Source organism: Triturus cristatus, chromosome 2_2 (genome assembly GCF_964204655.1).
Source record: "Triturus cristatus chromosome 2_2, aTriCri1.1, whole genome shotgun sequence".
Taxonomy (NCBI): Eukaryota; Metazoa; Chordata; class Amphibia; order Caudata; family Salamandridae; genus Triturus; species Triturus cristatus.
In genome coordinates this window covers 787,466,177-787,481,101 of record NC_140582.1, presented here as the reverse complement: position 1 = coordinate 787,481,101, position 14,925 = coordinate 787,466,177, and the positions used below count along the sequence as shown (strand labels likewise).

The window sequence follows — 14,925 nt, the reverse complement described above, 5'->3', positions numbered from 1 at the left end:
CAACCAGGCACAACAGGTCTTTGTTCCTCATTAGGTCTGGCTGCTAAAAGAGCTTTCAGTAGTACATCAGGGGGTCTTTGATTCCACCCACATGTTAGTGGACATATTTTTGATTGGGCAGGAGTGGTGTACTTACACAGAAAAAGTGCTTACCCTCCAAGAGCTGTAATCATTTGTTAATCAAGATGAATAAACCAGTACTCTTTATAGTGTAGCTATTTTGTTACGGCAGAGCTTGACCTTTAAGTCAAAAACATGCAACTGCAATGACATATGTCGCCTAGATATTTAGACAACTATGGTGTTTATTCTTCTCTAGCAGCAGCACAGAGGAAGAGCGTGTCACAGAATTGCATTTCCAGCCACCTCCCCTCTTCTCTTCCATCATCAGTTTGAGACATGCCTTAACATGGCACTCCTTGAGACAATGGAGTTTTTTCTTTCTAATTCCTAGTTTTAACATTTAAAACCCTCTTACTTTCCCTTAATGTTACCCTTTTCCTGAACCCTAAAACCCCCCATTACCCCTTAATGTTACCCATTCCTGAACCCCACAAACTCTGTGCTACCCCTTAATGCTACCTTTCACAGAAAATACTTACTAACACTACCATTCCCTGAACCCTAAACACCCCTTGCTACATCCCACAGCTACCCCTGCTCTAAATTCTAAAAAAAACATACACTCCCTTATCACTACCCTTCCCTGAACCAGAAAATCATACTATCCTTCAAGTTACTCAGCCCTGAAGACTAAAAAGCACTTATTTCTCCTTAACATTACCTGTCTCTGGACCCTAAAAACCTCTCACTAGACCCTGATGCGACACTTCCCTGAGCTCTACCAATCCAAACTTATCACTTATTGCTACCCATCTCTGAACCATAAAGACTCAACACATGTCTGTGTGGAATTTGCTCTTGTATAGGTGCTTATAATATTTCCTACGCCTGTATGTGGCCATTCTGTTGGCCCACTCATGTTGTGCATCAAACTTAGCAACTTTTTTCTCACCCACTCCTTGTTAAGCATGAGTAATTAAAGCACGTGCACATGCATTTCAATTGAATCAGTCACCCGTATTTTGGGCATGCTCAATGTGTGTGTTTTTACTGGCATTACCTCAGATAGCCTAAAGGAAATGCAATCTTCTATTACCTGAATAGCCATGGTTGCTGAATTCTTTTCTCTCCTTGAGAGAATGGCACAGTGGAGCAGCTGTCTACAAGAAAAATGCAGGGATGTTAGTGACACCTGAACGAAAATACAGACATAAAGATTTAGGACGTTGACGGTTCGGTGTCTCTTTTTTTTTTCTAAAGGGAGCAACACATGTAAAACACATGCCCTGTAACCAAGTGCAGAACAAAAGAGAATACAGGAGATAACCCTCTTTTTCTAAACAAAAAAAAAGGGTCCATAGTAGTGTGCTAATGTTTCCACATTCTGAGGCCCCCTTTGTCTTGGGAGTAAATACGACACTTCCACATCAGGTGTAATTCCAATTTGAGAGCAAACTCTTGTCTATACACAAATTGGGCTTAGCAAAGGCATCAAAATGTTAGGTCATGTGATCTTATTTTGAGGCACTCTTTCAGTTGATTGCTAACTCATGATACACGAGATAATCTTGCCTTTGAAGTTTATCTGCCCATTTTTGAAAACTTTCTATATGCAAAATTTTATTAGGAATATGTAAAGCAATCAAATTCGGTGTCAAGCTTCCAGATGCTTTTCAATAGGTACATCAAGTAATAATGTTGACTATTAAAAAAATGAATGTGACATTCCAGGAAGCAATGCTACCCAAAGTGCCTTATACCTTTTGCCAACTGTAGAAATGGGAATCTCTCGTTGACAATGGTTCACACCTTTGTCCAAGTTAAGACCCTTCTTCCTAGTCAGGGTAAGGGGGATACCCCTCCTCACTCCCTTGGTAGCTTGGCACGAGCAGACAGGCTTATCTCAGAGGCAGTGTGTAAAGCATATGTGCGCACATACAGTAATACAGTGAAAACACTACAAAAGGACACCAAACCAGAAATAAGTAATCTTTATTTAAACCAAACAAGATCAAAACGACAAAGATCCAATAGACAATAATCCAAATGTGACTTGAGAAGGTAAAAACAGTTCTGTCCAAAGAAACTATAAATGCAACACTTTCACTGTCGGTTCCTTACTGAAGACGTGGTGATGCGTCGGTTTCTTACTGTGCGAGGAAGTGATGCGTCAGATTCTTACTGCGGCTCTGGTCTTCTTGTAGACTTGGTGTCCCAGTGCGATGCGTGGTGATTGGGGATGTGGCGGTTCTCGATGCAGTAGCAACGGCGCTGCGTTGGTTTCCCCAGCCGCGCTCCCACGATGCATTCGTTCTTGCAGCCGCACAGCAGGACCTGCGTTGGAATCGTTGTGGTGATCTCGGACTTCGGAGATCTGGACACATGATTCATCATGCAGCAATTTCTCTAGCCGGGGGCAGGCGCTTCATGGGTTTCCTCAGTGGCATAGCGGTGATGTGTCTGAAACGGGGGCGGATGCGTCACGCTTCTCTCAGTTGCGTCTCTTTTCCAGCTTCCAACAGCAGATACAACCTCCAAAGGCCCAACACAGCAACAGGCACCTCTTGGCAGGTCAGAACTCCCAGCAAGGAACGTCAGGGGAGCTGGTGGTGAAGTCTTTGTGTTCCTGAGACTTCAGAACAGGAGGCAAGCTCTGCTTCAAGCCCTTGGAGATCTTCTTCAAGCAGGATACACAGCAAAGTCTTTATCCTCTCCTAGCCAGAAACAGCCCCTGCAGGCCAACCCCAGACAGCACACACCAAAGGGGCAGTACTGCTCTTCTCCTTGGCAGAGGTTCCACTTGACTCCAGAAGTATTCTAATGTTCTGGGGTCTGGGCCTCAATATTTATACAGCATTTCTCTTTGTTCTCTTGTGGCAGAGAGGCTCTGTGCTCAGTCAAAACCAGTTCTATCATCTCTGGTCCAGCTTCCCGGCAGGAGGAGGAGACAGCATTGTGTAAGACAGACCAGGCCCATTCAGGTGCAAGGAGGGCAAAACAGAGGGCAGGAAGAAAAATGAGCAGATAAGGTAAAACAGAGGGCAGAAAAGCGAGCAGAAAATGTAAAAACAGAGGGCAGAAAAACAAGCAGAAAAGGCAAAATAGGGGGCAGCAAAAAAAAGAGAAAAGCCAAAACAGAGCACGAAACAAGCAGAGCAGGGACAAACAGAGGGTAGCAGCTAGACAGGCAGCAGAGTGTGGCAGACTGTGGGCAAGCTGAAAAGGAGAAATGTTGCAGGGAAAGCTGGCAACAGCACTGCTGCCTCCATTAAGTAGGTCCTGGGGGGAGGCTGGGGCGCTGGGGGGGAGGAGGGAAATAGCAGGAAGTGGGAAGACATAAACATAAAAAGGCAAAACAGAGGGCAGAAAAAAGAGCAGAAAAGGCTGAATGAAGGGGTGTCTGGAATTCAAATAAGTACACAACAACACAAAGCCGTTGCTCCGTGCAACAATTTTTTCAAAGGAGAAGGTAGCTTCATTTTTTATTTTTTCATGCAATGTCACCTCCTCCTCTTGTTGGCAGCAGGCGGCAGGCCCTGCAAAGGATACAGCTTGGCAGGATGAACCCTACAATGGGAGAGAGTGAGGCACAACATGCCCTGCAACACTAGTTCTCCCACATACAAGGGCAGGTCATGCACCCCTGTGTTGGCTGACATAATTGACTGGAAACAGGACCTGCTCATCATCAAGGTGGTGAAGACAGGTAAATGATGTTTATTTTTTTCTAATTTTACATTTAGTACTTTACCGGAGATATTATTTATATTGTAGGTAAGTGTAATGGGTTTTACAAATGTATATGTGTTTGTGTGTGTATGGGGACATATGTGTTACATAGTATGTTAAGCAGTTGGGGGACAGCTAAATTTAACCGTGAGTATCACATTTTGTTCAGAACATTCAAGAAAGTCTTTAACTTACCCTAAAGAGCCTAGTAATTCTTCATTCTAGCAGAGAATGAAATGGCAAAGTTGATTTGCCAGTGTAGGAAACTGAGTAGTTGGGTGAGTGGGATGGAAACCCTGCTCAATAAGCAACTACAATTCTTGTCAGGATAAAACACAAACAAACCCCCAAATAACCTGTGCTTAACCCTCTGGTAGCTTGACACAAAGGCTTATGTGCAAAATATTTATGCAGCACTTCAAGCACTAATAAAGTAAAAACAAAACCCAATAAAAATCCCACATCAATTTTGAAAATTTCACACCAAACCAACAAAGATCCAATAAGTAGAACCGGAGATATTCAATTTAAAAGATTTAGGTAAAAATAGAACTTAAAAACGCAACTGTGGTTATCTGGTTGCTTGGGACCAGGACAAAGTCACAAGTTCAGGCCAACCAAAATGGAGCACAGGCCATATATGGGGACCAAGTTAGGCCCGGCTGGAAATGGCCCTTTTTGAAGAGTTACTCCAAACTTTTTGCCTTCCTTTTTGTTGAATTATTTTTGTAACCAGTGCTTGAGTGCATGTGCTTCTCCCCTAAAACATGATGACATTGGTATATACCTGACTGGCATAATTAATTTACCTGTAAGTCCCTTATGAAGTGGTATACCAAAATCCCAGGGCCTGTAACTTAAATGCAACTAGTGTGCCTGCAGCACTAATTGTGCCACCCACACAAGTAGCCCTTCAAACCTGTCTCAGGCCTGCCATTGCAAGGCCTGTGTGCGCAGTTTACTTCCACTTCAACCTGGCATTTAAAACCACTTGCCAAGCCTTAAACTCCCCTTTCAATACTCATATCACCTCTAAGGTAGGTCCTAAGTAAACTTAAGGGCAGGGTGCTGTGTAACTAAAAGACAGGATATAGACTTTTAGGTTTTGCATGACCTGATAGTGACAAACCGCTATTCATTGTTCACTGCTGTGAGGCCTACTCCTCTCATAGGCTAGCATTGGAGATTCCTGAAAACACTTTTCAAACTGTAATTTCTGATTAGAAAAAGGAGTAGCAACACCCTCTTTCATATCTTTGGAATGGTGCAGATAAATCCTTTGTAGTGGTAAAGTTGGCTTTGACATTACCATTTTAGAAATGCCACTTTTAGAAAGTGAAAATTTCTGTGCTCCTAACTTTGCTCCATGTGTCTGCAGCCTGTCTCCAATACACGTCTGGGCTGGGTGACACTTTGTGATTTGCCTTTAGACAGCCACAAACATAGGAAGGTCTGGGTGTGACAGAGGACCCATCTACATTCATCTGTATTCTGATCGTTTTCGTGAGGGGAAATGGGGCTTACACTTACAACTGAATATGCTGTGTCCTGTCCTCACACAAAGACCTGAATACCCGCCACAGATAGCCTGGCAGACAGGACTGGGTTGAAAGGAATCTTTTTGCATTTCAGAAAACTCCTTTTAAGTCACCCCCTACATTAAACGCGCTTTTGGGTATAAGTACTAGGGCAAATCAGTACACTACTGGATCTGGGAAGAACTCTGTGGGAGTAAAGACTGCTTTGTTGTAAGGATTGCCACTTTGCTTTGACAGACTGTTCTGAGGAACTGCTTTTCTTCTTTGCTGGGATGCCCTGCTGATCTCTGCCCTGCTGAGGACAAGGACTGGACCCATCTCACTTCACCTCAGAGTGACTCCAAGGGCTTACTGGCTTGCCTCCTGTTTTCTGAATTCTCGAGGACACAAAATACTTCCTATTCTCCTGGTGCAGCTAGACTCTGCTGAAGTACTGGGTATTTTAGACCCAGCGGTGCAGGGGCACACACCCTATGACTTCTGGGTTCACCCTGTTCCGGACCTACAGAAACACAGAGTCTTCTGGGTGAAGTCAAAGATTCGTTTATTGGCTGCAGACCAATTACAGGTATCCTAGAAGTACAACAGCGTGTATGTTCTCAGGAGACTGCTGAAAATCATAGGAACGGGTTTCTCCTTAAGTACAAAATATCATGCTCCAGGCACACATTCCTTGGTTTACGATATGGCCATATAAAGGTATACATTACAAACGAAAAAGCAGAGTCATGATGACCATCCCACATTCCAGTTCGGCCAGCCCACAATGATTTACACAGTAAGGTTCAGATCCCACATTTGATGTCAATAGACCCCCTAATAAACATGAGCATCTCCTGTTTTGGGAAACAAGTCATAAAGCAGGAACAAGCAGGTGTGGAAGAGATTAGCCGGGGGATTGTGTAGAATGAAAGGGTTTTATGATGGGTCAAGCCCTGATGCTAATCACAGGTGGACGGAGGAAGGGGAGCTCGTGAGACCGGTTTGACCTGGGGCAGCAGAGCCAGCTGCCCAGGTCACAGAGAAGTCAGAGGAGAAAGCCCATGTACTGTGAGGCCCGTATTTACTCCATCATAGCCTATGTGAGGGCAATGACAAGATGGCCACTGCTTCCAAAATGGAACCCGCGTAGTGAAGCAGAATAACGTGTACACAGTGCATTCATAGCTAGAACGATATATAAAGCACTCGTACATGCCGCATTTACCATTTGCGGTTTGTTAATACCAAGATAGACAGGGGTAGGGCCCTGTCCCCTACGCGGTCCCGAATATTAAAGTACGACAGACCCTCCTTTTGCCCTTACATAGGCAATCACTATACTCATCTTAATCCGAGTCTAGGTCAATATTCACAAAGTCATGGAGATGTTGCTGTAGCATCATCCTATTACTTAGTTCGTCCCTCGATACAGGTTTCCTTACACATAAGGTAGCACAGAGGCCACATATCGCAGGAGCACACTGTATGCACAGACAGAACAGGAAAAGAACGGCTAAGATCATTCCAATGACCATCAGAACTTTCCAACCCCAGGCAGATATCAATTCCCAGAACCACCCCACCAGTGACCAATCTCCCTTATCCACGTGTATGGATTCAGATATTTTATGGAGTTTGGAGATGGCTTGATACACTGTTGGAGCATTATGTGGTATGAAAATGCAGCAACTGGATTGGATGACCTTGCATACCCCACCGCGGTCTGCAAGAATAACGTCTAGAACCATGCGGTTCTGCAGAGTCATGAGGCGATCCGCTTGGAGCTCAGCTGTCAGATTACCAAGGGCACCAGCCGTTACATTGACAGTGGATTCAACCACACGTGTCAGTTGTCTCAGGTTCCTACTATTGACCATAGGTCCCCAAAACGGCAGGAAACCCAAGAAGAAGTCTCCCGCTTCCTGACCGGCAGTATCCTCCTTACTAATCACACCTCTCACAACTCTGGTCTTGTGATAGTCAGAGGCAGCAGTAAATGTCGGCGGTAGCAAGTTCGCAATATAACATGTGCCCGAGAAATCAGGGGGCAGCCATGTATATGCTCGGTCATTACAGATGAAATATGTGCCCTTGGCAGCCAAAAACGCAGGGGAAAACTGCGACGGGAAGGTGTACGTTTCAGTACAGTCACTTCTTCCCAGTTGAGCTCTAGGATTCTGACCATTACCCTGTAAGCAGAACCGACCCATGTGGGGTACGACCCAGATTGGAGATGAGATTTTTCGCTGTCTTTCACCCAGACTAATACTATACCCCGTCGCGTTCCATCCTACATAAGGTCTCAACTCTTCTTTGGGAATGGATGAGTATGCATCGATATCCCTAGTCATATCGGCAACTCCTTTTATCAAAGCCTTATTATTGGTGATAGGTCTGATGGAACGCGGTTGGCGAGGGGAGTATGTATCTAGAGCATAGAGAAACATGGTCTGGAATGCCCATGACGATCCATTGTAACTATACGGCAGCACCAGGTAGGGAATACCCTTGTTAATGGTATGTGGCATTAACCCACACACCCAGCAATTGGTCGTATTCATTACCAGTTGGTGCTGGTGCAAGAGTTGGATAAACGAGTTATTTACAAACTCTGATCGTCTGGTCTGTTCGTGCTCAGGCAAAGGGTGAAAAGAGTGAGAGGAGGCGGTAGAAAGAGGTATAGGCTGTTCAGTGGGTGTAATGGGCTTTTGAGCGGAGAAAAACACAAATCCTACGATAAACATCATTATGCTACACAGTGTAAAAAGGCACAAAAACACAAAACATTTACTTTTTACAATTCTACACATCCTTGCGTTAAAGTTCATTTCCTCAATCGGTCTCTCCATCTTAAAAAACTCCATCCTCTACTCGGGCCGCTCGCGGCGGATGAGTGTCTTCTGCTAAGGAGTACGCCTGTCAGTCCAGGGAAACGCCCTAGACCAACCAGAACCGTTGACCTAGCGTCTTCGGCCTGTACCCCAAAGTCTTGGCACCGCGACCCTGCGGCAGAACCCGGATGGTGGTTCAAAAAACAAAAATCAAGAAAGTCCTTCAGATGGGAGAGCAAAAATGTCAAAAAGGAAATAGTAAGGAAATCTTTATTTGTCCAAGGGCCTAGGTCTCAAATTATAGCGGAGACGGCCAGGTGCTGTTTGGTCTTGAAACAAAAGTTCAGGCTCAGTGGTGTCCAGTCGATTTGATGGTGGCACAGCTTCCTGTAGAATATTGTCACTCTCTTGGTCTGAAGCTGTGTCTTTTATGCATGCGTCACTGAATGGTACAAAACGAGGTACAGTGTCTGTCTCAGAATCGGCGATACCCTCCTTGACCCACTGGTCATATGGCAGAGGCAAGGGGACTACTTTACAGTGGGTACCATGGATCCAGTGTTTCTTTCCTTTTACTCGCACTGCTGATCTTGTCGAAAGAAGAACAAGATGAGGGCCGATCCAGCGAGGCTCGTCGTTGCTCTTGCGCTGGAAATTTCGGACTAGCACCCACGTACCAGGGTTGATAGGGTGTCCAGGAGGTTCAGAGGCTTGGGGAAGAGTATCATGTACCTGTTGGTGCAAAACACGCAGTTTAACAGTCAAATCATACAGGTAATCGAGTAGTACTGGATGCTCTATCTCACTGAACTTCGTAGGCCTCGGTACACCCCATATGTTGGCCGGACGGCCAAAAACAACCTCGTAAGGGCTAAGTCCCACTCGTGAGTGTACGGTCATTCTGGTGGACAGGAGTGCTAAAGGCAGAGCGTCAGGCCATTTAAGACCGGTGCTCGCCTGGATTTTGGCCAGCTTGAGCTTTAAGGCTCCATTGTAGCGTTCTACTAATCCAGCTGATTGGGGGTGATTTGCAGCGTGGAACTTCTGCTTTATCCCTAGCCCTTCACATACATTCTTCATCACTTTACCAACAAACTCACTTCCATTATCACACCACACCATTCTTGGCATCCCAAACCTAGGGAAAAATTCCTTCACAAGGGCTTTGGCTGTGGATAGGGCAGTGTTATCTTTCAGAGGATAAGCCTCTATCCATTTTGAGAAAGCACAAACAACCACCAGTACATATTTCAGGTTGTTGCATCTTTCCATGTGAATAAAGTCCAGCTGCAAAACTTCAAATGGACATGATGGGGGTGCAAAGTGACCAGCTGGAGTTGGGGTTCCCCTACCAGGGTTGTACTTCAAGCATATTATGCAATTCTTGACCACATTCTCTGCACACTTGGGAATCCCAGCATTCTGCCATACTGGAGCCAACAACTTGCATATACCTTTCGTACTGATATGTGCCATTCCATGTGCCATAGTAACCACTGGAAGCACATATGCATCAGGCAACAACCATCGCCTATGTTCTGTCAGATCAATCCAACAACCATTCTCATCCAACTTACCCATACTTTCTCTCCACTTGCTTAACTCTTCCTCTGTGGCTTCAGCTTGAAGCGACTTCACACTCTCTATTGTGTTCTCACACATTCCCACATCATTAACCCATCTTGCGGGGCCTGCAACATACATTCTAGTCTTCACATTCTGTGCTGTTTCTTTCGCGGTCTCATCAGCAAACGCATTCCCACGTCCAACATCATCCGTGACTTTCCTGTGCGCACTGCATTTCATGATCGCAACTTGCAACGGTAGGGTCAGTGACTCAAGGAGATCATTCACCAACTTGCCATTCTGAATTTTAGCTCCATGCGACGTCAGGAACCCACGCTCCTTCCACAGTCGCCCACAATTATGAGCCACGCCAAAGGCGTACTGGCTATCTGTGTATATATTTACTCTCATTCCTTCAGATAACACACATGCTCTCGTGAGGGCGATTAATTCTGCTGCTTGGGCCGAATTATGTGGCACTCGTGCAGTTTCCACGACCGTGTGCAAAGTCGTGATAGCATATGCAGCAGTCGTGTCACCATTAGGGAGCTTGAAACATGAACCATCTACCCATAAAGTGCCATCACACTCAGTCAGGGGAGTATCTTTTAGATCTACTCTCCCTTTCGTCTCTTCTTCTGTTCTGAACAGACAATCATGTTGCTCAATCTCATCTGAGTCTGCTGGAAGTGGTAACAATGTAGCTGGATTCAGCGTATTGCATCTTTTTATGTGTATGTGATTTGCTAACAGTGTAAGTTCATAGCCTGATAATCGCGCACTAGTCAAGTGCTGTGTCTTGGTCCTATTTAATAATGTGTCTACTGCGTGTGGAACCATAACAATCAATGTATTGTCCATTACCAAACCAGCAGATTGTCGGATAGACATCGCTGCAGCAGCTGTCGCTCTCAGACAGCTTGGCAATGCCCTCGCTACAGGGTCCAAGGTTGATGAAAAATATGCGCATGGGCGCGGTCTGTCGCCAAAAGGCTGTGTTAACACTGATAACGCACAACCATCTTTCTCGTGAACATACAATGTAAAAGGCTTGCTGTAGTCAGGAGTACCCAACACAGGTGCTGAACACAATGCATTACGCAATTCCACAAAACTTTTCTGGCACTCTTCAGACCATGGGATAGGATTCGGTGTGTCTTTGCATGTTAAGGCTACTAAAGGTTTTGCCAATAAAGAAAAACTAGGGATCCAATGCCTACAGTATGAAGTGATGCCCAAGAAAGCACGCACTTCTCTCTGTGTTCTTGGCACACTCAACTGTGCAATGGCTTGAATTCTTTCTGGGGTCAATTTCCTTCCCTCCTTCGATAAGAGATGACCTAAGTAGGTCACTTCTTGTCGACAATATTGCAGCTTAGAGAGAGACACTTTGTGATGGAAAGCAGATAAATGGCGCAACAGTGACAATGTGGCTTCTTTACAAATCTTCTCAGTATCCGCAGCGATCAGTAAATCGTCCACGTACTGAATCAGGATAGCGCCACTAGGTAAAACAAGTGCATCAAGCTGCGCTTTTAAAGCTTGACTGTATATTGATGGACTTTCACAGTAGCCCTGGGGAGCGCGTTTGAAGCGGAAGCTTCGGCCTCCCAGACTAAAACCAAAAATGTCTCTGCTCTCTTCTGCAATTGGGATGCTAAAGAAAGCATTCTTTAAATCGATCACTGAAAACCATGCAGCAGAGGCTGGAATCATCGTTAACAAGGCAGTTATATCGGGGACAACCGGAAACTGTGGCACAACAATCTTATTAACCTCTCTAAGATCAATCACAAATCTGTAAACAGGTGGCTGTGAAGGATCCGTTCGTTTTAAGACAGGTAAAATCGGACTATTGCAAACGTTGCCTCTTGTCTCTTCAATCACACCCTTATTAATCAAGTCGCTGACAATGTCTAACAATGCTTTCTGCCCTTCATTAGAGATCTTGTACTGGGGAATACGTGGCAGTCTGACATTAGCCTTTAAAGTCACCACATATGGCGGTATCTCCAAGAGGCCCACATCATTGGGACCAGTAGCCCAAAGGGCATCCGGAAGGGATGACAATTCAGGTGGCATTGTATTTTTAGACAAGTACATTGGGGAAATCACTTTCCTACCTAATGTAAGTTGTACTCCTGAAGGAGAACAATACAGTGTAGCATGCAATCTTTTCAACAAATCTAATCCCAGCAAATTCTCACCACAACCTGTTGTCAGAATCCGGGGTGCTTTCAGTTCGCAAGGTCCAACAGAAAGTGACATGGGACTAGAAATCGGGTTCCTAACTGGGGCGCCAGAAAAACCTACCGAAACATTTATATCGCCAGACAAAGGTGCGCCAGGGAGTTTTGAATGCATGATTGAACTCTTTGCAGCACCAGTGTCTAGCAGAAAAGGCTCCGTTACATTTGCTGTAGTTACCTCAACATACGGTCCACTCTGATCCACTGGCACTGAAACAACTCCCTCTCTCTGTCTATGGCTGTCCTAGTAATCATTACTTTATGCATCACTGTCCTCTGCATAATAATCATTATTATAATACTGGGCCGTATTACTAATCGCGTTAGTTTGCTGATCAAAGCTATTAATGGTATTTTGAGGCGGCAGAGGACGCGCGTTCTGGGGAACATTTCCACGCCCTCTGCCTCTAGGAGCTTGCTGACCACCCCTACCTCTTGCGCCATACGCATTACCGTTCCGCTGCATTAATTTAGGGCAACTATATTTATAATGACCTTCCTCTTTGCAGTATGAACATTGGTTGGGACCTACAGGGACACGTGGTTGATAATACCCATTCATTTGCTGGTTGTTCTGAAACTGTTGGGGTTGGTGATAGACACCTTGGGGTTGCCTATAATTATTATGACCTCCACGTGGCGGATAGGCCTGCTGTAAAAGGACCTTTGTCTTTAGTTCTTTCGTTTTCTTCTCTGTTCTATCTTTCTCGTCTTTATCTCTATTTTCATAATACTGTGCAGTAGCCGGTATTTGCGCTGAAGAAGAAACAGCCCAAGAACTTTCTGAATCTTTTAACTTTTTACACAGGTCAGGAAGTAAATTCTGCACAAACTTATCCACAAATAACCGTTGGCCACCCTCAGTACTCATATCCTGCCCACTGTGATCAATAAACGTTTCTTCAAACCTAGTAAAGAAGTCTGACACTGTCTCATCTTTCTTCTGCTTGCATGCAGATAACTTGTCCCAATTTATGCGCATCGCAGGCATTATTGTCTTCATATACGTGATGATTCTACCAGGCAGTTCAGCTACTAAAGGTTCTGGTTTCGCGCCACCAGTTTGTCTAGCATCAGCAGCAACAATGTTAGCCCATGTATCCCCTAGTTCTGCATTGTGATCTACATTACGAATTGATCCCCATAGAGGCTGTGGAACAACATTACCAAACAACATGTCTATGTCGGCCAGATTCATAACGCATGACCCTGCCGTCTGCGACAACTCTTTATAATAACCTGCTGGGTTTTTACGGGGATCAGGCAAGGACTGCTTAAGCGCTAACACCTCAGAGCGCTTCCATGGAACATGCACCCAAACACGCTGGAAATGCGCTGCCACAGCGGGGTTACCACCGGCAGCTGCAACCGCTTCCTTCCATACCGGGGGAACTTCTCTCATAGGGTATTGTCGCGCTTTTACCTTTTTCCCCACAAGGACATCTTGTTCAAACAATGACTGTTGGCAATCATCATTCCTAAAGGACAATACAACCGCAACTGCTTTATCTACTTCGCGGTCCACAATTATACCAGTTCCAAAATCGAACCTCACTCTACACAATTCCTGCGGGTTCGGATTTTTACCACTATCTTCCAATTCTTCACAGAGAATTTCGCACATTTTCTCGAACACATATCTCTGTTTTGGGGCATCCCACTGATGGAAAACGTTGACAACTGATTCCACATCATACAGTGAAGGGAAAACAATCCATCTACGCGCCATGTTATCTATTACCTTTTTCTCGTCAGGGTTAGGCAATTGGCTACACAATTGCTTACGCTGTAAACCAGGAGTCGCACCAGACGAATCAAAGAGAGGAGACATTAATGTAGTAACCACATTAGCTAAGCGCTGTCGCGCTGAAGGAGAAGCTGAGGCGAGAACAGGGGGAAAAACAGAGGGAAGAAAAGAGGATGTAGAGACAGGTACTGGAGTGGTGGAAGGAAGAGTGTCAGAAGAGGCAGCTGCTGTATTAGGCAAAGTCGCAGGAAGTGCGGGGGCAGTTGGAAGCACAACTGGCGGTCCTTGAGAGGGCTGCGCTACAGGGATAGGAACCGGCTGCAAAGCAACTGGCGGTTGCGGCAAGGCTTGCAGTATATTCACTGGAGGTGGCATATTTACAAGCTGGGGAGGCGCCGTGGCATTTTGAGCGTACGGGGGTGGCGAACTCAACAAATGTGACATCAGGGGATCTTTCTCCTTTTCTTCTAACCCATTCTGCTTAGAATGTGGTAAGGCTGGGTAACATTTGTCAATCCCTAACTTGCGCTGCCTATGCAATTGCTCACTCATCTGCTCCTCCTCATTGTCTTTAAATTGTACAGCTGCTTGCATTACTGTCATACCTTTCTCTCTCTTATTCTTTTTCGCTAACTTAATTTCCTTCTGTTTGGCTTCCTTTCGCCATAAGCGGAAAGAGTCAAACATCGCCGGCCGGGCTTTTTTCTTAAACAATTTAATTTCCAAATTATCTAAAATATCGGTATCGAAACTACCATTTTGGGGCCATTTTAAAACACCATCTTTCCTGGTGTAGTGGATCCACACTTCGTTATATGCAATGGGGCCTACGCCATGTTTTACATAGAGCTCATAAGTTGGAGTTCCAACCGGAGGAACCGGACATGATTCCTCTAGCTGGAAATCTTTTCCACAACCCAAACAGAATAATCTACCAAATAGTCCAGAACCAGGCATCTTTGCTCACTAGTCTAGATCCAAACGTCAAAGGATTATCGATTACGATAGTCTCGTGAATACACGAGTCCTCTGGCTTTGGCGTTTGCAAACTCCAAAATACCAAATTACCAAATCAAACGATCCCGAAGGATACCAAAAACAAATGGGAGACGCTCCACTTATACTTAACTGAATATTGCTGATCGATGGCGTCACCAGAAGACTCTCTCGATTGTTTCGCTCTCTCAAATTCGTCAAGGGTCCAAAACAGGTCGATTAAT

At 45.1% G+C, this 14,925-nt stretch overlaps 1 protein-coding gene across 1 annotated transcript in view; it reads right to left on the bottom strand.

Annotated features, from left to right (window-relative positions):
- The window catches only part of LOC146862774 (uncharacterized), a 1,246,959-nt gene that overhangs the window by 280,186 nt on the left and 951,848 nt on the right, over window positions 1-14,925 (bottom strand). The window contains exon 13 of the mRNA XM_085642072.1: window positions 1,160-1,223. Within this exon, the coding sequence (XP_085498198.1) occupies window positions 1,160-1,223 (64 nt within the window). The remainder of the gene's footprint in view (window positions 1-1,159; window positions 1,224-14,925) is intronic.